Genomic DNA, 23,066 nt, shown 5'->3' with positions numbered 1-23,066 from the left:
CATAAGCATGCATGTACATGAATAGCACCCATGGAGTGGCTGTCACACCAAATTCATGCCTTAGTATCTCCTGCAGTAACTTTTTTGTGTGCCCAGAATTTACAATGAGGTTAATGACAAGCCACATGCTGTCTTCAGTTCCTGGGTTCACTACTTTTCCTCTTCTTCCTCCTAATTCTGTACTGGAGAACCACTATCAAACATACAGGATGTTCCATGACTGCAGGAGCTCTAAGTATGCAGGAGTCAGCGGTGTCAGCTTGTTAAGAAATTTAGCTGATCTTGTTGGGATTGTCCTCTGAGAGCAAACTGGTAGAGGTTCCTTATGGCATATCAACAGATCTCCATGGAGCACTGGTAAAGGTTGCTGCCTGGAGTTTTCCAGATGTCAGCACTCAAACCAGGCATGCAGGTCTAACCGCTATTCTCTGATACAAGCAAGGATTTAACTGGTACCTTCCTTTGCTCACGGATATACCCAGTCAGCAACGAGTTTTGTTGCATGAGTGGACCTTTTTTTAGAGGAGGAAAGAATGTGGGTGGCGATAAGTAAGGAAAAAGTTTGCATGAGCCTAAACTTCCTTATTAGTCAGTGAATGCTGAAATTGCACTTCAACACTGCTTCACTTCTTAAATGACATACCTCCAACAGTCGCGTATATCTAGGTGCCTGTCCTCCCATGGGTATGTGAGACAGGTAAATCTCCCCATCCAGTGAAGAAAACGTCCTCCCTTCCCCATGAAAGGCCAAATGGGAACATTGTAAATAAGTTTCTATTTTTGTAAAACACTTAGAGTGCAAACATCTTCTCAGACAAACATTTTACTTTTGCCTACTTGACAGTTTTCTAGGGCTGCAGTCAGACAGTAGGGAGGTAAGGCAAACAGTAAAAGGCTGGTTATCTTGATGTATCTCTGTATTTTGGGTATATAGTAGTTGAGACTGAAATCATCTGAGACTCTTAAAATCCTACTATTCTGGCTTTATATGTATGATATATATTTCACCTCTTTTTTTTTTGTTTTCCCTTATCAAGTTTTTAAAAAGTCAATGTATCTCTTATTGTATAAATCAGGGTTTGACTTTACACACTGAATTTTCTAAGTTATATAACACTAGACACTAACTTTAAAATAACCCCTTAGAGGGTATATATTCTTTCATTGCACAGTAAGGCTTTCATATGAAATACTAGTTGTTTTTTTTTTAAAAAAAAAGAACTATATTTATAAATTAGGATACAGTTAATCTAATGTATTTTTATAGCTAAAGGTACATGAAAATGCTATGTTTAAACCTCATGTATATATTTAGACTATGGGTATCTTTTTGTAATAGTTCTTGTTCCTAATAAATGTTTAACTTTGTGAAACGGTTTCTAAATGCTACTTACTGATACTGCTCAGAAAGGAAGGTGGGGGAGCAGGAAACTTCTGTTGACTTTACTCATTTTAACAGAGGAGTAACTTGAATGCCTTTTTATTTATGCTGATTAGTGCTTTAAAATAATTCCAGCCCCTCTAATGCAGGTGTTAAGACCCCTTCCATCAGCAAGCAACTTCCACTCAAGTCAGGTCTCCTGTCACTGTATTTTTATTTCACTCTGAATTTGGCCCATTGTGTCAGTAAAAGTAAACACTGGAAAGGGTTAGAGTTTCATGCTCCTAAAACAAAATGGCCCTGTATTGCTGTAGTTACAGGGGGCTCTTCCTTGAACAGTGTTGTGTCTGTTCCCCTTGATACAGTGACCCAGCAGTAGTCCCCAAGTGGAAACATGCACTGGACTCACAATAGACAACATAATTTCAAGGTACTTTTTCCACGTGGCAGAACTGCATGTGTGTATCTGGGGGTTCAGTGTCTTACTGGGGGACTGTAAAGGAATCTGAACTTGTATTTATTTCTGCAATTTGTGAAGAATTAGCCTATTTTAAAGAAGTGCCAAAGTGTGGTCAGTGCTCTAACACATAAAAGCTGGAGCATGCGTCTGATAGCTTGCCCTTTAAGCAGTCACTTTTATAAGTTTTGCCATTTACAGTAAGCGGAGGGAGGAGGAGAGCAGAGCTGCTGCTGGCAGGGTTAAGCACAGCTTCTTCCTGTTCACAGTCAGATGGATCCTTTTTGCCTTCTGAGGTGAGCCTCAAAATGGAGAATTTTAAGGGATCATGGACCACACTGTCAGAGGAGGCTTCCTGCCTTGGTCAGGCTGCTTCCTAAACCCCTTTAAGACACATCCATCAGGAGTATGATTCTGCTAAATGTGTTCCCATCCCTGTCTTATTTCCCTCATCTGCAATGTAGATAGAGAGCAAGAACATACCATTGTGATTTAACTGATACGTGTTCGAGAAATACCTGTCACCTCCCTACACAGGCCAAGCCAACGTCCTTGCATTTTCCACTTGCTAACAGCAGCACTCAGAAGCTTTTAGACTTTAGAAGGGGGAAGGCTGGAGATGCAAAGGAATTACTGTGAGCTGACATGATCAATGGAGACATAAGCCAGGAAGAGTGGGATGAGATCTGGGGGGGAAAAGGCAAAAAAAAATTAATTAGCTTGAATCTGTGGAGAAATTCTTGCAGGGGAAGTTAGAGTCTCTATCAGAATAAAAGGAAAAAAGTTATTTTAATGGGTTTTCAAACAATCGTGGTAAAAAAGTTGTAAGAAAGGCCTTGGTAAAAGCCAGGCTACGAAGCATAAAAGCCAGCTGGGTAAGAGGTGGAAAGGGTGCTAAAAGCAGGTAACAGTACCATGAGTGCAGCTAAAAGCAGATTAATGGGGACCTGAACACAGGTGAAAGCACCAGTGAGGATCCATCCTCTCTGTCTCCATAATCACATCAAAGAAATGCTGTAGGCAAATCTCAGCCCACAGCAGCTGTTAAGTGAATGGATATGCCTTTTTCCATCCTCAGCAATCATCAGAGAAACCCATCTCTTGGTATGGACCAGGGAAGGAAAAAACCCTCTGTTCGTAATTTAAGAATCATTCTGAATACCAAAACAAAAGGCATGCAGAAAGGGTCTTTTCTTATTAGGTCCAACGGGTGGGGAAAATAAAGCAGTACCAGGCTCGTTAGAGGTTCCTGGCCCCTGGAGACAGTGTGTTTGTGATGGGGAAAAGCCGTGCATGCGTAACGCCAACACACCCGCCGCAGCCCAGCACGGCTCACGCTGTGGGCAGAAAGGGGGCAATCTCGCTTTGCTGTTCTGAAGAGGAACAGGCACACCGAGGTCTGGGGAAGGAGCAACTTTCAAAGACAGAAGTCTTGGATCAACCCTGTTACGGGTAAGGCCAGGCCTCTGTGGCGAAGTGATGCCCAGAGAAGATGGGTACCGGTACCAGCGCTGTGCACGCCACTGGCGCCCTGCCTGGGGGCTGCACGGCAGCTGGCTGTGGGGGCCAGCTGAGAGGGCCCTGCTTCAGCCCCCGCACCTCCCACGGGCCGGCTTTTCCTAAAAAAAACCAACCCCAAAAAACCCAAAAAAGCAACCCCGCGCAGGGCCTGTGTGGGGAGCAGGCGGGCACCCGTGGCGGGGGCTGAGTGGGTGCCGGCTGGGGAAGCTGCCCAGGAGAGGGGCTGCTCCGTGCCCAGCGGCCGGCAGCTCTGCCCTCGGCAAAAAGACGAGGCACCGCGCGAGGCCTGCGGCCCACGGCCGGTCACCCTCAGCCGCCCCCGGCCCCTCTGGGCGGCCAGGCCCCGCCAGGCGCCGGGCGGGCCCTCAGCGGGCCAGCGGGCCCGGTGGCGGAGGAGGCGCCGCGCCGCTGCCCCGCTCCTTTTCCTTCCTCCCTCCCTCCGCCTCCCGCGCCGCAGAGCGAGGCGGGCGGGCGGGCGGCCGGAGGAGGCGGCGGCGCGGCCGCAGGGACCCCGCCAGCCCCGGGACGCAGGAGGTACCGTGGCTTTGCTGCCGCTTCGGCCGGGCCGCCCCGCGGGCACCTGCCCCGCCGTGAGGGGAGGCGGCGAGATGGGGGCTGCTGGGGCACGCCGGGGCTTTTCATGTGGAGAAAGCGGGGGGAAAAAAAGCTTTTTAAAAAGTTCGGAGGGAACTTTGTGGAGCAGCCAGCGCTGGCGGCGGCGGCGCAGCCCTCCCCGGCTAGGGCAGGCGGGAGACTGGCGGCCCCGCCCGGCTGCCCCGGCCCGGCGGGAGAGGGAGCACCCGGGGCTCGCCCTGAGGAAAAACTCGCTTCCCTGCGAGCGGGGCCGGGCTGGGAGCGGCTGCCTCTGGCCTCCCCCTCCCCGAGGCTGGCTGGGGCTGGTTCCCCCGGCCCCGGGGGTGCCCGAGCGCGGCCCTCAGCCCCCGGGCTGAACTGGCAGAGAAGCGGCAACCGAAAAGTGACTGGAAAGGCTTCGGGGACACCCGGCGTCGAGGTGCAGCGGCTCGTTTCTCCTCAGCCGGCCGCTGTGGTGTGGGGAGAAGCGGGCTGCTTTGCCGCTTTCTGCGCAGAGCTGGGCAAAGGATGAGGGGAGCATGGCCCGGCGGGCATGGGGGTCCCCGGCGGGCATGGGGCAGGCTGCTGCGGTGCCAGGCCCGGCTCTCCCTGCCTCCTGCAAGGGCAAGCCAGCGGGCCCGCAGCGCCTTTCCATCCCCACGGTGTGGTGGGCCTCTCCAGGTCCATGGTGATTCCCGTCACCAGTGCCCAGCCCCAGATTGGGCTTCTCAGAAGCAGCAGGTGGTTTGAGCAAAGAGCTGAGGTGTTGGCGGGGCTCTCGTGCGCTGGGAAGCAGTGTCGGGCAAGCCGTGGGGTTCCTGGGTGCCTGCTGCGTGGGGTGAGGCTGGATGGGCTGGCAAAGCGGAGAGGAGGTGCTCGGGATGGTACAGGCACAGCTGGATGTGCTGGGACACAGCTGGCCATCGCTGCTCTCCCTCAGGAGAGAACCCAGGAATGTGTGAAACGGGGCATAAATCAGCATTCAGGTGCGTTCTGTGTGGTCCTCCTCCTTCCGAATGAGATGCTGCAGAGCCCGTAGGATCCCTCTCCCAAAATCAAATTAAAACATGGTGTTTGCACGTTTTACGGCACTGTAGGGTTTTTCCTCTTATATACACAAAGGTCCTGAAATAGGGAAATACTGCTTACATGGGTGCTGTGTGGCAGTAAATCACTTGCCTACAGCATTTAGTGCCCCACTTGGAATTAAAGGGAACTGATGATCAAAACCACACTCTGATTTTTCCTGAAAGGTTTTTTTCCTTTCAGTGTATATGAGGAAAGTTTCATCCTGGGGAATAAGCAGGGTAGAAAGCTAAAAATCAGGAGTGGGATGGTTTTCAAGCCTCTGTGTTCCACAGTGCCCCCCCCCCCCCCCCCTTCAGTGTTTCTTGTGCAGTTGCTGTGAGCACACATGGTGTGCCTCTGTCATACAGCAAGGAAATGCCTCAGAAACCAGCATCTGCTAAAAAGAGCTAGTCTGTTGGTCTTAGCATGGGGAAGTATTTATTCTTACTGTAGCTGCTCAGTGCATTTACAGCAAGGGTGCAGGGAAGGCAGCTGCTGGAAGCATCACATCCCCTCCATTTTCAGAGTTAACAACCTGGGCAGCTTTTGGGAGGCATGAGAACCTCCCTGATACCTCTGCCTGGGGTATCACACCCATGGCATGGCAGAGATGTGGGGTCCCAGCACAGCAGCTGTGCCTGCCAGTGCGGCTGAGAGAAGCTCGGCCCAAGAGCTGAGCTGAGTCCGGTGGGAACTGGGCATGTTCTGGAGCAGAATCTGATCCTCCACCAGCATGGCCCAGTTCACCAGTTCGCGGGCTGGTTCTGAGCTTAGGGACCACCTCCATCTCAGCCTCCTGCAGCTATCCACAGCCTTCCCTCCTTGTGTAGGTGAAAGCTGCCAAATTCAGCCTCGTACATGTGCCCAGCTGCTGCTGCATTGGGGTGCGAGGTCTGCCGGGGCTTGACCTGGGAGACAAGCTGCTGCTGCAGTCTCTGATGGGGAGGGAGAGATGGATGCCTGGCAGCTCAGACATCGGTATCCATCTGGAGTTGTAGTCATCCCTCTGCAAAGAAGGTGTTTAGCTGTGGCATGTGTGTGAAAGTAAGTGCTTCACGTATCTTGGCCCAGGTCTCTCTGTCCATACCTTTGTTTGCCATATGGCACCCAAATTATTTTTCGTACCTCTGAAAAAAACCCAGAGAATCAAACTGGCTGTGGTAGCATCCGATGCCCAGAGCGCAGGGTGCAGGGGTGTGTGCAGTGCTTGGGGTGTGAGTTTTGGTTCCTGCTGCCAGGCACCACAAAGTAAGGGTCACTAGAAGTTGGATTTTGCTGTAAATGCACCTAAACTTCAAATATTTGCCTAGAAACAACTGATGTAGCATGCAGTGATTTTTAACGTTGGCTAGTGGTTAAAACTCTATGTAACAAGGGAGGAGCAGAAAGCCTCCTGCAGAGTGGTGATGGATCAGTATATTTTTATATTCTGCTTGACCTTTGATCCCAAATCAGGAAGCTAGCTCTGCTCAGGGAAAGTTAGGGATATTCTTGGGCCTTGCTGACTGATGTGGGCGGTGGGTTACATGCTTTGCCAAATTAGAGCTTCTAATCAAAACTTCAGCATCACACTGATGAGAAAAACTTATTAATAAGTCAAAGATGAGGGGCATCATGTTACATCTGAGAGGCGTTTACTGACTGAAACCAAAAGCAGAAAATGAAGGAGCCCTGATGCTTGTTGGGTGCACACTAAAAATGCATCCTAGTTTTAACCTGTGGGGGAGATGCATTAAAAGAGAAAATTACAGGTGTGCAGCTTTGAAGAGGTAAGGAGTAGGAAATGCTTTGGGAGACTGAGCTGTGCAGTTTTCTGCTGGCTGTTACGCAAAGCAGTTCAGAAGAAGCCAACCATTAAAGAGGTCCTAAGGGCCTGATTTGCCTCCCTGAACATGTTTGAAGAAGCCTGATGCTTCTAGGATAGTAGAGTTCTCTAAAAGGACTGGACAAAGGCGAAAGGAGCTGGTGTGTTTCTCTTAGCTCTCTTTGCTTTTTTACAGAGGATTGTCTCAGTAACCACGTCAGTATTTTTCAGTTTCTCACAGTGGAGTCTTACAAGAGCCGCAGTCTTCTCTGTGGATGGGAAGGGTTTTGAGGTTGCATTTAGGACATTTCCAGCTGCACTGCATGGTTTCAATGCTCTGCCTTTACACTAGCCTGTGGAGAATCTGAAACTGCAGCTGTGACCCATGCCCACCCCCAATACCCTCTACCCAAAGACTGAGCGGCTTTGGCGGAGAAAAATTGGGAACATTATCTTTCTATAGTAGAGACATTGTTAGTCTCCTCTGTTAATTCATGTTATATTCTTAAAAAAACTATCATGAAAATAATTGTATTTATAGGATAAGTGCATTTCTGCAAAGTAACATTTAGACAACTGTGTTAGAGTGCAAAGGAGTAAGCATCTTGCAATTTCTATGCTAGAATGATTAATTTGTTTTGCTGTTGTTTTTTGAACAGAGTAAATGATGTTTCTTCGGGATGGTGCTTACTAGCAGCCTCTCTGCTCCTGCGTTTACTTGACGGAGATCATTCAACTTTGACAACACTATTCAGTTTTAAGTGCTGCAGAAAGTTTGTCTGTTGGATCTTCACAACTGCGACCCAGAATGTACTGGTGTGTGGGAACTGAGGAATCCGCAATTTGCAGAGAGAGCAACATGGATCCACAAAATGGTAAATAGGAGGTTTTCTTTTCTTTCCTGTTCAAATTGGGAGTGAAAGTTTTTTAAAGTACTCAGTAGCTAGCTGCCACTGAGTTTCACTGAAACTTAAACATATGAAAGATCTTTGAGCGATTTGAGCCCTAATCTTTCAAAATTTACAGGGCAGAACAAGGATTTTTACTTCCGAGGAGAATGATGTTGAACTGCTCAGGTGATAAGAATAGCATTCCTCTGAAGACTGATTTTCTCCAAAGGCCTACGGAATTAGTCAATATATGTGTCACGTCTCACCAGTTCCTAAATATGTTTTACAAGATCTGTGCTTTTTCAGCGTGTGAATGCAAATATGTTCCCAGCCACTGCTGCAGTGTGTATTCAGGGTATGAAAGCTGCTAAAATCAGAGCGTCGTTTCTCAGGCTGAATAGATATTAACCTGCTCCAGTTTTACTGTCAGCTTTGATTCAGTGGCTTGCAGTGATTTATTGTTGGGCTAGATTAGGAGGTCTGTGTTTATGTAATGTAATAAATCCATAGGTGGAAATGTCTCTTTCAGAAGGAACGTATGCTTCAGGTTGCTTCCTGTTAATTTTTTTTTGTGAACAGCCGAATTATTTCTGGATTATTTTTGTCACTGAAACCCTCAGCTCCTAGGCACTGCTGCATTTCTCTGAGTCAAAACCTAGTTATGTTTCTGCATCAAGAAATAGCCTTCTGGTTATTGTATAACGGTATTCCCCCCTTGCAACAAGCAGTTCATTAGGAGGCAGCATCTGCGTTTTTGAGTGTGGGATGAAGGTGTGTTTGACGCTTTGTAGTGAGTAAGCAGGCTTCAGTAAAAGCTAATGTTTCTGCAGCCTTATTTTGGATTTTATCAGCAACTATGAAGCAAAACCTGATAGTTTATTCAGAGGCTGCCTTATCTTGTTTGAAGACGTTTCTCACCAGCGTCACAGGGAGCTGTGGGAACTCTTTCCTTTCTCTGTATGTATTCTGCTTATTCTGTGATACTGATTTTTCTGTTTGGTTTGGCTTTTGTTAATTAGCATTGTATCTTTCTATAATAATCAAGAGTATTTGGTTATTGAATATTCTTAAAGTTCTTTAATTCTCTCTTCTGAGTTTCTCTCTGGAAGAAATTATCTCCACTTGAATACTAAGCTATAAACCCTGAGAAGAATTTTAATCTGCACTAATGATTTGCAAGTGTTAAGAATTGCTAAATTTTGGTACTGCAATAGCAATTCGCACTGCTTAAAAATACAGTAAATAAATTAGTTTATGAGTGAATGTGAAAGTGAAGTGAAAAGTAGAAGAGGTATATTTTCTACATTGTGAGTTCAGTTTTTCGTCTGAGAACTTTATTACATGTTTCTGTTATGTAAATATAATCAGTTAAACTGGTTAACTGGAAGCGTTACAAATCTTCCTGGTGTAACTCTTCTATACTTACATGTCTGGGTTATTTTATTTGATAAACAGTGTTGGAAGACTGGCAAAGAGATGCTAGGAAAGCTTAATATCCGTACTTCCCTCGTGGATTTGCTTTTTATAAGCATACTGTACATGTTCAAACTCATTTTTATTTTGGGATTGTGTGAGTCCTGCCAAGAATAATTGTCATTAGCTAGCTGGTCCACTCCCTAAGTTAGCTGGTCCTTGTTCTGCATTTGGATCCTATTACACAGCTTGAACACAGGAACGCAGTGACTCATTCAGCCTCCACATTTGAACCTATTGTTTACGTGCATTTATTAACAATCTAGATGCAGCCTTCTGCTTCCATTCACAGGGAGCCACTGGGAAGTGGAGTGAGATCACAGATAATTTCCTTAATGCTGATGACCTCATTAGTGCTCGCAAAGCTTAGGGTCTGGTTTTTTCGGGCAGGAAGGACAGGTGTGTGGATGTGAGAGGTTTAACAAACAGCACGGTGGTGCTTGTGGCACCGTGACAGGTCAGTTGGATCGGTGCAGCATTACAGCTGGCACAGTGCAGGAGGCACCTTCCAGCAGGTACCGTGTGTACCCGGTGCCTGGATCATTTGAAAGCCTTGACATTTTTAGGGTTTTTTTTTCCTGACAGCTATACATTTAGCTAGGTCTTCATGTGGATAACAGGTTGACAGAATCATTGACTTTAGTTAGCAAATATAACATTTGATGCAAGGGCTCACCTGACCACTCGTGTCTCCTGCTGTTCCTCTTGGCTGCAGCAGTGATCGTGTCTGTGTCCCAGCAGGATGCCCATTTATCCTGAGAGCGGGCAAGCTGTGTTTCAGAACTGGACCCTCTCTACCTTCTGGGGAAGGTGCTGGGCTTGACTTGATGCTGGCCAAGCACGCTGATCCACAGAGAGGGTTTGTCGGAGTGCAGAATAATGCTCTGTTTTGGGTGCAGTCAGCATCTCTTGCTTCCTCAGACCCTGCTTCCCCTCTCTTAGATTTGTTCATCCTGTCCTAATTGAAAGAAAGAAAGTGAGCAGAGATATGGGAGTGGCTGCAGTCTCTCATGAGGCATGGGGTTTCGTTTTTTTTAAACTTGGTTGAAGAGCTTTATGTAATGTAGTGGAGGTGACATAATATGAATCTTGTAGGGAATACAATGGAAGCCCAAAGATAACACTGTATGAATGCCTAGAACAGAATAGAAATTCGTCTCCTTTCTGCAGGCTGGTTGGTTTTTTTGATTCTTACGAGATTTTACAGCTAGGATTTAATTCTCATATGAGTTTCTAGGAGACAGTTCAGCAAAGATGTAGAAAAGCAATCATTGTCTTCTGAAATGTAAGGGTAATTTTATTAAAGAGCTTATCACTTTCTTACTGAGAGTTTTATTCAAAGTTGCAGAACGTTTGTATGCCACTTGTGTGTGTCTTGGAGGTAGAATTGGATTATCCTTCAAACACACCAGATGTCTCTTCTCTCCTGCTAAATCTAGAAATGAGCATTGAAAAGGGGTGTTATGTTGTAATATAGATAATGTTATGTAATTAGGGACAACGATGCCAATGATACCTGTTTGAAATATTATAGTAGCTTTACAGATATTAACTGAATGAACCTTCATAACTACTTTTGAGGCAGATCTGTTGTAAGCTGGTGTCTTTCGACTGTCCAGGGAGGCACAGATAGACATTGCAGTATGCCTGGAAAAGTGACCTAAATATTAAAATGAAGGAGCAAACAAGTAATGAGAATATAATGACTTCAGCTGGCATTTGGAGTGGACCAGAGGTTCTTCAAGCTGTGCTTCAGAAGTGCTGTGGTGACCCTGCAGTTCACAGGGCTTTATATTTTATCAGAAAGACACTACCCAAGATGGTGGTGACCTTTGCAATCCTGTCTGGGCCATGGCTCAGCTCAGTACTGACTTGGAGCGAAAGCTGCTGCCTGCAGCACTGCTTCCTGAATCATAGAAAAGTCCCCAGTGCAAGTAAGAAGAGCTTAACTGGAAGAGTAAGAGTCATTTTAACAAGAGGGATTGCTCAGGAGCTAGTGCAATTTTATATGGAAAGTTTCACAATGGATTGAATGGTGACAGCTTAAGGTTAGCTAATAGCAAATGAAACAGCTTATTCTCTTGGGACATCACTTAGTGCATCCAGCGTCGCTGCCCTGTTTGCATTAGGGCAGGACGTTTGCAAATGTGGCTGGGGCAGCCGTCCTAGGGTGGCAGTTTGAGGTGACGGGACTGTAGGTGGAGGGATGGAAACTTTCACAGAGACTCTGCCCTTGCTCTCCATTTTGTGGATAAGCTGAGCCTTCCAGGCTGACAGTCTGGCAGTGTGAAATCCACTTAAAAAGATAAAAGTCTACAGGAAGAACCTGACTTCTTTATAACAATCAAAGCAGGCAGAGCTCACCCGCTCCTGGATGTGCATGTACATGGCCTCCAGATGAGACCTTTGCTGTCATTTCCTCATAGTTGTGCACAGTTGATTTGTTGCCTTAAATGTGAAGGGCAGAAACTTGCATTTGGTAGTGTTAATATCTTGCTTATAAATCTCTTCTGCTGAGTAAAGGAGGAAGGGAAAATCAGGGTTGGCGGCACCACTGATATCACTTTGTTCTTCATGAAGTCACCATGTAAACCTTAAAAATCTTTACATCAGCTGTGCCCATGGGGTTAGGGCCAGCAGCTAGATCTCGGGGCATGTTGAGTTAGCCCCATCTGTGGCACATTGTGCCGTATAACAGGGAAAAAGTACCTGCCCCCTCTGTCCTGCTTTTTCTACACATTGCCCTGTAGTAACATTACCCTGAATCTACTGTGACAGCGTGGCAGTGAGGACAAGGAGAGCATCTGGAAGGTGATCTGGGTGCACAGAGCACGAGAGACCTGTAAAGTGTGTTGGTTGCTTGAAGTTCTGTATAATCAAACTAAATGAGCCTTGTAGGTTTTCTGGTTTTCTTCCTGTTCATTAAGCTGTGAGTTAATTTGAGTCCAAACAGCAAATTGAAAGTTATTCCTACAAGAAAAAAAAAAAGGGGGGCAAAAAATGAAACGGGTATCTTATGTGAGTTAGTCTTACTGCATAATGCCCTGCAGAAGGAGAAGTAGGAAATGCTAGGCAGGAATAGGAAGTACACTAGTAAAGCAGTAATAGGCTTATATTTTTAAACATATTTAAATACACACTTCATACAGAAGTGGTACAGTTTCTGTACATGGGGCCAAAAGCTAATGCGGAAGGCTGGTCTGCAGCAGAAAATGTGTGTGGTTTAGCCTGCTCTCCCATGCAGACTGTAGTAGAGCTGTGTATTGTACCTTCTCACCAAACTGAGCCTGCATTTCCAAAAAGGGCAATGAATGCTGGGACATTTACAATTAGGTGCCTAATTCAAGACACTCCGAACTAATTTTCAGAGTCTGGCTACTAAGCAGTGTTCTTTAGACACACCCCTAGATGTCCCTTGTGTTTTGAAACAGAGGCATCCGGAAGAACCATTTGCCTTTGAAAATGCCGTCTTGTGTGTGTCGAAAGTGGGAGTTTGGCTTGCGGGTGCTGCATCCTTCTGGAGTCAAGGAGGTATAAAGGAGCACTTAGGCCTTAGTAGTGGCAGGACCAGCTTCTTCCCAATAAATACTGTCAAAACCAGCCTGCTCTTGAACTTGAGGGCTATAGCAAGGAGGGCAGAGCTGCTGGGAGTGCCAGCAGTGCAGTGCAGACGTTGGGAAGCTAATTGAGTCCAACCTGAGAGCCAGTTTGATATACAGACAGTAGTAAAGTGTTGATATTTATCTGAGCTGTATCTGGCATTGTCTGCTGCTATACAGCTTCATTTTTCCACCTTTCAGTTAAAATGTATTTGTGGTGTATTACATTAAAATGTAACTTGTGACAACTCTTATCAAGAAGCCTGGAAAAAAAAAAAGATAAGGTGATGAGGTAGTAAAGAAAATCCTGTACACAGGGACTCCTCAATGTGTAATTATAAGGTAGCTCTCAGGTGAGAGTTGATGTTGTGCTCATAGAACCGTTGTCCTGTTTCAGTGTGAAAAAGCAATTGATTGTATTCACACCAGCTCAGTCTTTACCAGGCCTGTAATTGATTTATTTTTTTGTCAGTGATGTTGCAGGCGGTTTTATACTTGCATTAAAGAAAGTGCTATGAATTATTTTTTTTTAATCCTCTCCAAAGCCTATGGGGGCCTTATCCAAAACCCATTAAAGTCTTTGCACTGACATAACAGGCTTGGATCAGATCTTCAGGGATCCTTACAGCATTAAGTCTGCGGTTTGTTTGTTTTTCATTTCTCTGATCGATAAAGGGGCTGCCAGGGCTCTGCTTGGCAGAAGGCAGCTAACTGGGAGGAAATGTTTGCATTGCCGATGAGGGTGCGGGGGATGGATTTTATAACATTCAGCTCCCAGCTGCTGTATAGAATCATAGAATCACAGAATCATGTGGGTTGGAAAAGACCTTTAAGATCATCTCGTCCAACCGTTAACCCAGCAGTGCCAAGTCCACCACTAAACCATGTCCCGAAGCACCACATCTACACATCTTTTAAATACCTCCAGACATGCTGACTTAACTGTGAACTCTGTCTCTTAATAGGAACTGTTTCATATTTTACATCGTTAGGCTAATATATAATTCCTTTCCTTAATCCAAATCTGTGTGCTCATTAGTGGGTCAGAAGCTGGTTATTTGCATGATTATGTGTCACCACAGCAGTAGCCCTTTTATCTAAGCTGCTGATAGTTTCACAACAGAAGTGTGTGCATGGTTTGAGTTTGAGCCTTGCTCTTACTCAGAGGGAGAACTTACAAAAGAAGCCTTTAAGTGTTGAGGAAGGCCCTCAACCTTCAAAAAGCCCTCCTGCAGTCAGAGGGGCTCTGGGTAATGGCAGTTTCTGGTTCAAAAAAAAAAAAAAAAGTGTGCTTTCAGAAATTACCAATTGCCTTCAAAACATGTACAACTACATGTAGGCAAACTCAGTGAGTCTGATCATGAATCTGAAATGGAGTCAGCAAGGACATACTCAGACCATGTTAAAGTATGGCAGTCAAAAAAGATTTCCGTTTGAAAACAGCAGAGCTGACATAGTAAAATCTCAGGGGTTATGCTGCATTTTTTGCAAATAGTTGATCCCTCCCAGTATGACAATTAGCCACCCTGTGCATGTTGGAAGAGAAGGCGAAACCCAGTGATGTCTTTGTAGATTATGTGTTTTTTACAGGTACCTGCAAGTGAAGGTGCCTAGACAGCCTTCCCTAGCCTGAGCTCTTCTGGTATAGGTACTTGTGGTGGTGGGACGTGTTGCTCCAGAGAGACAGACTTGTGGTCTGCCACGGAGCTGCACAGAGCAGTGTGAAATCTAGTGCAGGTCCTTTCTTTTTTTGGTTCACACTCTCTGGGTGGGGCGGGCAGCAGATCTGTGGTGAGCTTCAGGAACTTCTCGGCCGCAGACAAGCCCCATGTTGTGTCACCCAAGGGTGAAGGCAAGGGTCAGTCTGCTACAGGAAGGGCGGGAGGAAGGCAAAGGGTGAAAGGAGCAGGGAGCTGGGGTTGGTAGCTGGAGGAGCAGCTTAATTTTGTTTCTAATTGTCAACATACGGCTCCCAAGCATAAAGGTTGGCATTTTGGATACTGCTGGGGAAAGCTCAGTCTCAGGCTGTCCACAACTCCTTTTCAGTGCGTAGTTGAAAATCATGGAAAAATAACGAACCGAATCAGTGATTCAATCAAGAAGTCTGGATAAATTTAGCTCAAATATTCTTGGTATGTTTGTGGTCGCTGTGGAAATTACATCACTGCTTGTTTTAATGATCAGAGTATCGCTTGGAAAACTGGCATGGCTACCCGAGAAGAGCTCAAAATGAAATCTTTTAAAAGCATGTATGTCTTTGGAATTGCTTCACCTGCAGTTAGTTGGTTTTGGAGTTATTTGTTTTATTCCCGAGACTAGAGGTTATTGCTGCTTAACTGAAAAGCCACAAGGTTTAGAGCTGATACACTCTGCAGTGTGATTATTGACTTCACATAAAAATTCTGTCTGGGGAGTAAAATTCAAAAAGAGTGCTGGTAATTGCTGAAGACAAGACCTCCTCCAGAATCTGCCTGCATGTCTTTCTGTCTTGCACATCAAAGAGCCTTTGAAAATGCTTTTATTTTTGCATCAAACAGGAACTTCTGTTTTTTATTCCCCCCTCCTAACACTAACGGACAGGATCCCTTTTCAGATCTCATGTAGCCTGAAAAACAAGAATGTCTAGCTCCTCAAGTGGGCTTGTAATCATGGTCACGATTCTCCAATGTTTTGCACCTTGGACCTTTCATGCAATGGCAGGGTGGCAATAAAAACTATCAAATCAAAGTAATTTGCATGGATTGGACCAGGTTCTCAGGTGCAGTGGGTCAGAGCTCATCAGAGGTTGGTGGGAAGGGGGTGAAATGGACCTTGCCTGATTTTGCTGTCTCTGCCTTGGAGCAGCCACCTAAAAATGCTGTGGAATGCAGCGGGTTTACAACATGTACCTTCATTTGAATGCATCCTCCCAGGCAGAGTCCTTGTCCTCTGTCCACTGAAGTGAATGCTGATATTCCCAGATGTCAGGAAGACAAAAAGGAAATACTTCTGCAAATGCAGGCACTTCTGCTGCTTGTAGGTTTTGTCACAAGTGAGGGAAGGTTTAGCTTTTTTTGGTAGCCCCTTTTAAAGCTTTGGCAGCGCATTGCTATGCAGCCTGGTTGAGGACCAGCACTGTCTGGGCCAACAGCAGAAGTCTTTTCATCAGGCTTTCTCTTCTGCCTCAGCCACAGCTGTTAAGGTGATCTTCCCTCTTAGATACTCTGTCCCAGAAACTGGCATCTCAGAGGATCTGCTCCTACTCACATGGAAGCTGGTGGAAGTGCATGCTCACATTGAGTTCAGTAGAAGCTGGAGTGGAGCCTCGCATTATCCGCTAGTTTGGGTGTTTGTTGGTTTTTTTTTTTCTTTTCTTTTCCTTTCCAGACTATTATATTAATCTCTTTCCTCTGATGTTCTTCCCAGCTCTGTGCTTCCCTTGGCTCTGCTGTTGCCAAATTGCCTGTTCAACACTCTTGATGCCTAACCGTATCCAATATCTTGATTGCATTTTCTTTTCCTCTGCATGCAACACTTTTACCTAAACTAGAGTCGTTATCTTGGTGATAAATGAGAAGTGAGGGCAGTAAAGAATAAGGTGTTTTATTGGGCTAGCAGGTACAGTTAAAGAAGCGCATTGAACTGTGTCTAACATACTAAGCTTGGATTTTGCTGCAAGGGGTGTTTACCTCCTGAAATCTCTTGAAAGGCTCTTTCCCTTAGATGTGTCTGCTTTTCCTTAGATCTATCAGTTTGTTTAATAAAAGGTATTCTCTCTTTCTACAAACTTCCCTCAAAGTAGCCTGTGGAGCTTTAATTGTCTCATTATGACTGTTAGTGCTTGGTAGCTGGGTTAACTTCTGCACATCAGTAATGTGGGAACACAGGCTGTAGGGCTGGAAGGAGTGTGGGGAGGTCAGTGTTCTGGTGTCCCCACTCCTAAACCTTATGCAAGGCCTGTTTTAACCAGGTTGGCTTGTCTGTTGCTTCTGCTTTTTCTGGAAGACTGTTCCAGAGCCTCTTTTCTCCCACATTTTAAACTTTCTTCTAATTGGCAGCCAAAATGGATTCATACCCTGTACATAATAACTCCTCTTCTTTCCAGATATCTCCCTCTGGATGTATTTATAGACAGTACTCCCATCCCTGTCCAGCCTTCGTTTTTCCAGACTCAAAAAGCCAAACTCTTTTCATCTGTAGTCTTATAATTAGACGATCCATTTCTTTGATTATTCTTCTCCACCTCTTTTAGATTCTCTTAATTTTCCTTGAACATGATAAACTGGAGTCATGCAAGGTATTTTACAGATCTTTTTAATGTTGTCTTCCCTTTTTTTTCCTCCTCTCTGACTAGCCTTTCCAAAATCTTCCTACATCGCAGATCTGTAAGAGACCTGCTGTGCTCCTTGGGGAAGGGAGGAGGGACACTGGTAGCCACATAGGTGACAGCAGCTACCCAGGACCCCTGCCATGTGATGGAGGGGTGGAAAATTAGGTTTGCTGCTGTGGCCCAAGGGGTCCTGTTGGAGCAGCTATGAGCTTCATCCTACCACTTTCACCAGCTTTCTCTGAAGGCCCCACTAAGGTTTGTCTTTCCTGGTAGCATCTGTGGAGGGAATGTGGGGCTGGAGGGACGCTGCTTCTGTGCTATTATTTTTGACCAGCAGTTGGGTTGCAGTGTTGTAAATGGGTTTTCCATTTAGGAGGGTGTTTATGTGTGTTATGAAAGTGAAACATAAGCTTAGGAGCTGCTTTTCTCAGGCTGTGGAGTTGCTGGATGTGTCTTTGATAGAGCCAGTAGAGGACTTGGACTCAGAAGAGACAAAGAGACCTGGGCAGAGACCTTGGGCTCATCCTCCTCCCCTCGCATGCACACAGGGAGTCCCTCCCTGAACTCTTCCAGATGTAACCTCTCACAGCTGGGACTCGCAGCATTTGCTTCTTTCTAAAGCTAGCTTTAAATAGATGTCTAAGGAGGATGTAGCAGAAGGGAGCTGGCCTTGAACTGGTGCTTCCCCAATTTGAATAATTAATGACTTCTTTTAGAAGAATGTAGAGCAAATTATTTCTTTGAAAGAGAGAAAACACTGATGCGTGGAATTTTTCTCCTTCTGATGAAAGCTTGAACATTAGGGAAGAGGAAAAGTTTCAAAGGAAACTGAAGTTATCCATGAAATTTTATTTTATGAAGTTTCAAATGAAATCCAGTTTTAGTTCGGTTTCATGGCTATAATATTTGATTCAGTTGGACAGGAATGGTCTCACTAGAGACACCTTTCATCATTTAATAATCCTCTCTTTCCAGCCATGCCTGGAAACGAACACGAAGAAAATCCAAAAGCGTAGTCATGCTTTTGCATGCTTAATGTATATCTTCCAATGTAAAATTTGGAAAGCAAGAGTGGCATAGCTGGCCTTGCATGCAAAAACATATTTCTGAATGATTCAAGCTGTAGGACTGGAATCAAATTACTGAGGCCAAAAAAGACAAAAATAGAAACTTTCACTTAGAGCTGAGTCATTTGTATTTTCGATACAGCAGTTGGCACTCTGGCCGTTTGGAGCTCTCTTGGTTCCCTCAATCTCTATCCCTGGGGGGTGGAAATTAACACCGTCAGTGTTCTTTGTGGTCTTTGCTGATCCTTTGTGCCCCAAAGAGGGCATTTCGGGAGGGACGTGGGGTAACCCTTTCTCTGTGCGAGCTAGCCTTTGCCTTGTGCTTGCCAGAGGTTGTCACCGTTCTGTTCCTTCCCTACCCAAGTTAGTAGTGTGTCCAGCAGTGATGATGGTGCTTTCATGAGACAACCTGACCACTGAGAAATATGTTGTGGCCCCTGAGTGCTCCTACAGTTCAAAAGGGATGAACATGTGCACGTAAAGCTGCTTAGTCCTCAGGGGAGAGAGTAAAAGCATCACTGTCATCAACAGCGGCCCAGTTCATTGTGCTGGTAAGCTGGCGATGGCATAGTTAGCAAAGGGCTGCCTGCTTGTGTTCGGTTCTCAGCCGCTTGGTGAAAAACCAAAAGGAGAAGAGAGGGGAGGAGGCAACAGCCCTGTGTTTGCCGTTGGCTGCTGCCATTTTTTCGGGATGTGGAGGTTGTCTTGTTGTTATCTATTGCAGCTAAGGAAGCTTTCTTTATAAATGGAGAGGGTGAAACTAAAGGTGGGGGGTGGAGCAATAGGAGTCTTGTGTGCTGGTATGCACAGCCTGACAGGGATTTGTGTAGGCTTTATCAGTACACAAGGGGCTGGCTGCAGCCCCCAGAGACCGAGCGTGAGGAGGGGGTCCCAGTCATGGTGCTGATGAGCTGTCTCTGCTCTGACTCTGTGATCACAGTCCTGCTGCCCCTCTTGCATCATGTATAGCCCAGGCAGTAGAAATGGTGCATGCACTTAAAAAAAAAATAAAACCGTGGGGAGCATCATGTCTAAAGTAGAGCTGTTGTCTTGCAGGGTGCAAGAAAAGAGGCATATCCCAAGCTACTACATGTAGTATTCTTATACATATTACATGTAGTAGCCCTTGTTCCTTTTTCCTGGATAGCTGTATCGATCGTGACCCCGAAGCTATCTTGCACTTTCCAATGTGATTTGCACACTGACATGATGAGTTTGCTCTGACAGTCATATTCCAGTGTGTAATTCTTTGTGGTCTCTCTAACCTCCCCTCCTTGCCTTGTAATGGCTTTGTGTAGCCTCTTTTGTACTTCAGCAAAGTAAGAACAACCAGCTTGGTTTCATTTTAACTTCTTGGACAATACAAATAATTTCCAGAGTCCCAGGGCTCTGCAAGGCACACAAAAATGCAGGAGCCTGCTCAGATCTGGTAGAGCTTTTCAGCCTCAGCTCAGTCCTGGCTCTGACATACAGACAGCTTCACACAGCCATTCAGGCATCTGTGATATTGCCCACTAAAGTCTGCCGAGTCTCAGTGATACTAGTATCTGAGGCTTTTCTGTCCCCTTTTCCCCCATTGTCTTGGATGATGAAGAAATGATTGTATAAGTGTGGAGCTAAAGCCTTTGGAGGTGTCTGTTTTTTGTCAGTCAGTTCTGGAGCCCCTTAGAAAGGCAGGAGTCCAGAGCATTTTTCCATCCGGGACTTATTATTTTCCTTTCAGGTTTGCATTAGCAAACGCGTTTTTCCTTGCAGGTTAATAGTGTTTCTAAATAGAAAATTTCCAATGGCTGTGGTGATAATTGGTCACTTTGCATGGCTGTACCTAAAATTGTCAGCACGCCCTTTACAAGATCCTCTGTGCTTGCTGGAAAATGTGTAATGCAGATCGGCACTTTGCGTGAGTGGTACTGGCATGTAAACAATTTAAAAATAATTCCAGATTATGCAATAATAGTGAAAAAGATCCCTTCAGTGCTGGATTTTTGTCTTTGAAGCATTCTTCTGTGGTTTAGATCTGGTCTTTTGTAGGGTTGTAAGTTTCCTTTTGGGGCAGTGAGCATTGGTTGTAAGCTGTGTTGTAGATGCGGGTGTCTTTTGTACTCAATACATCATCTTTTCCACTGCCTTGGCAGAAGGATCTTAGTGCAGAGCCACTCCTTTAATTAGCTGAAATAATGGATGTTTGTGTGAAATGGAACCACAAAAAATAGACAGAAAAAGTGTGTGGAGGGTTTCCACTGTCCTGAGAAGCTGGCACGTCTCACTTGTTGTGAAGAGATACTAATCAGGGTCAGAGGGACATGGCCCAGTTCTGGTGGTGTCTCTCCAGTGAGGATGCTGAATTTCCCAGATAAACCATCTTGTTGTCGCTGGGTTGGATTTACCCTAACTTCCTCTCCTTCCTTGACTTCTCACAGCGGGGTTTATAAGTGGTTCTGACCATTTTTGAATCCTTCTGGGGACATTTTCTAGCAGAATTGGTTGAGCCATATGTATTTTGCCTAAATCTTGCTGCAGGACACTCCTTTGAATGGTTCTGGGCCAAGTCCTGGCTGTGGGGCCATATGGACTGAGGGCATCTGGGCAGGTGGAGGGAACAGCTTCCCTCCTGGGTCTGTGACTTTATCTTTTAAGAAATGAATGAATTGAATGAATGAAACCTTGTGACTTTTTTTTAAACAACAAATGAAACCCTGTTTTAAAGTGGTGTCATCTAATCAGAGAAGGAACCCAACAGGTAGCTGTTTCATAAAGCAGTTTTACTGACTTGAGCTGACTTTAAAATCTTAATCTTTTTTTTAAAAAAATTAAAAACCCTAGGATTTGGGGTTTTCTGCCTGGTTTAGGATGGGAAATATTTTTCGGTATCTCAAAGATTTCTAGAGGACTGAAAAATTTTTCTTACCCATCTAAGTGGAAAGAGCAATGTAGGAAAGATCCATCCTTTGAAATCCCTGGATGCTTCCCGTTGGCTGTTGTTCAGTTTAGGCTGAAGTTTGTCAAAGCAACAGAAGATACACGAGCCTGTTGCAAAGACTCAGAAATAACGTGGCTTTCCATTAATTTCGCAAACCAGCTGGCCAAAGCTTCTGTAGAGTAGTATTGAAAAATATTCCGTGAACTTGTGAGTTTTTAAGCATTTGGGGGGGTTGGCTTTAAATATTCGGCACATCTTAAACCTCATCTCTGTCCCATTTTTTTATTTGCTTTGTGGCAGCACTCAGAAGTCAAAATGGCAAAAGATTAAGCTGGTAAAGGTTAGCTGTAGCCATCTGGTGCTGTTGAGGAATTAATGTCTGAGCTCAGCCCAGAGAGGCAGCCTCCCTGCCCACCCCCATCCTCAGATCCTCTCTGAACCAGAGGCTTAGATTTCACTGTAATGGGACATAGAGATGAAAATAACTGTCAAGGCTAAAATGTAGTGGTTCATTCAGACAAAGAAGCAGCCAGCCAGCCAAAAGACATTTACATCCAGTGGCCACTATAAGAGCTGCTTGTGCTGAGCAGAGGTGGGTGGCTAAGTCCAAGGAATTAATAGCTTAATTGAGCATCACTGAATGGGATGCTATGTCAAAGTCATCGTTTTGATTTGCTCCTGTATCTGGAAATACCTGCACACATTATGACAAGGTCAGTAGCAGTTTTAAAGTTTTATTATTATTGTAATTCTGGTTTGGAGTAAGTTAGCTTCCTGCCCTGTTTTATCTGGTGTTAAGCATCTCATTTATATCTTTCTCTGCTAAATAAAAATATCCTAGTTAGTTGCCAAAGAACTCCTACTTTATCGAAGGGACTAATGTAGCACTTACAAATTCTGTGAGTTTGTATGTCAGAGACAGGAATGCAGTGATTTGGGATGTAAAGATGATAATCATCTACACAGTGTGCTGTTTTGTTACGCAGCCATTTGCTGATTCACAGCATTGACCTGCAAACCCCCCTTCACCTTTTTGCTGATAATGGCATACTGTCAATTTAGAAATTTTAGATATTTTTTTTTTCACCTGCTGTAATAACAAGGCCTGAGGCAGGGTATAACTACATATATCTCTGAAATTCTCTTGATAAGACTTATTTTTGTTTTGTTTCTCTGGGCTGGAACAGCAGTCTGTTGCACTTTAAGATTGACTCTCTTGTAACCTTTGAATGGCAATAAGGTGTCACTGCTTTTTTTTTGACAACCTCTGCCTCCATTGGAATATTTTTTTAAAAGAAAATTAGTCTCGCCCTAGCTGTTGTAAAAGGCTGTTACTGCAAAGCCAAACTTAAAAGGTACTTCCAAAGTATAAAACGTAGAAATCAGGAGTGGGTAATATTTCCAAAGTTAGTTGCTTTGATAGGAGCTGTTAGGTGGCATGAGGAATAGATGAAGAATGTGGTTTTAGTGTTGGCAAATACCTCCCATTTTCCCCTTACAAACAGCGCTTGGCTTGCTTACATTCATTAGTAGAAAGCAAGCAAAGAAAAGAAGCCATGGATCTATGGAGAACTTAAACAAATAGGATGTGGAGATAAGGGACTGAATGATAGGGAGTAAACCCCATGGCCTTATTTTCACTGACATTCAAACACATTAGAGAAATGAAACCACACCATACCACCTCAGTTCAAATAGGCTTCATTCATCTGCTTTCCTGCAGCGAGCTCAGAAGAGGGATGCTGGTTCGGGGCAGTGCTTTTAGATGAACCTGTGCCGACACAGGAATATTGTCCCAGATCTGTGTGCAATAAAGCAAAAACTAAAAGAAATCACAACAGATGTGCAAGAGTTTCTGGAGTTTCTAGTAGCCTTTTATTACAGGAATTTATTACAAGAAGTACTGCTAGAATGTCATAACTTGCTATGCCGTTTTGCGTATAACAATGTAATGTAACATAGCCTGTGTTGTGCGAAGTGCAGAAGTCAGTTCCTAAATCCATG

At 45.0% G+C, this 23,066-nt stretch overlaps 1 protein-coding gene across 2 annotated transcripts in view; it reads left to right on the top strand.

Annotated features, from left to right (window-relative positions):
- Nucleotides 1–3,832: 3,832 nt before the first annotated feature.
- Nucleotides 3,833–23,066, top strand: part of LRRK1 (leucine rich repeat kinase 1) — an 82,584-nt gene continuing 63,350 nt past the window's right edge. Inside the window, exons 1-2 of one of the 2 annotated variants that reach the window (XM_037395411.1) lie at nt 3,833–3,893; nt 7,464–7,679. In XM_037395411.1, coding sequence (XP_037251308.1) covers nt 7,613–7,679 — 67 coding nt within the window. In that variant the 5' untranslated portion in view covers nt 3,833–3,893; nt 7,464–7,612. Of the gene's footprint in view, nt 3,894–7,463; nt 7,680–21,547; nt 21,776–23,066 lie in introns of those variants that run through there. The other variant, XM_037395412.1, reaches the window with a different exon arrangement.

The sequence above is a fragment of the Falco rusticolus genome, chromosome 7, assembly GCF_015220075.1.
Source record: "Falco rusticolus isolate bFalRus1 chromosome 7, bFalRus1.pri, whole genome shotgun sequence".
Lineage (NCBI taxonomy): Eukaryota > Metazoa > Chordata > Aves > Falconiformes > Falconidae > Falco > Falco rusticolus.
The sequence above is the reverse complement of the archived record's forward strand: the minus strand, read 5'-3'. Positions and strand labels throughout refer to the sequence as shown.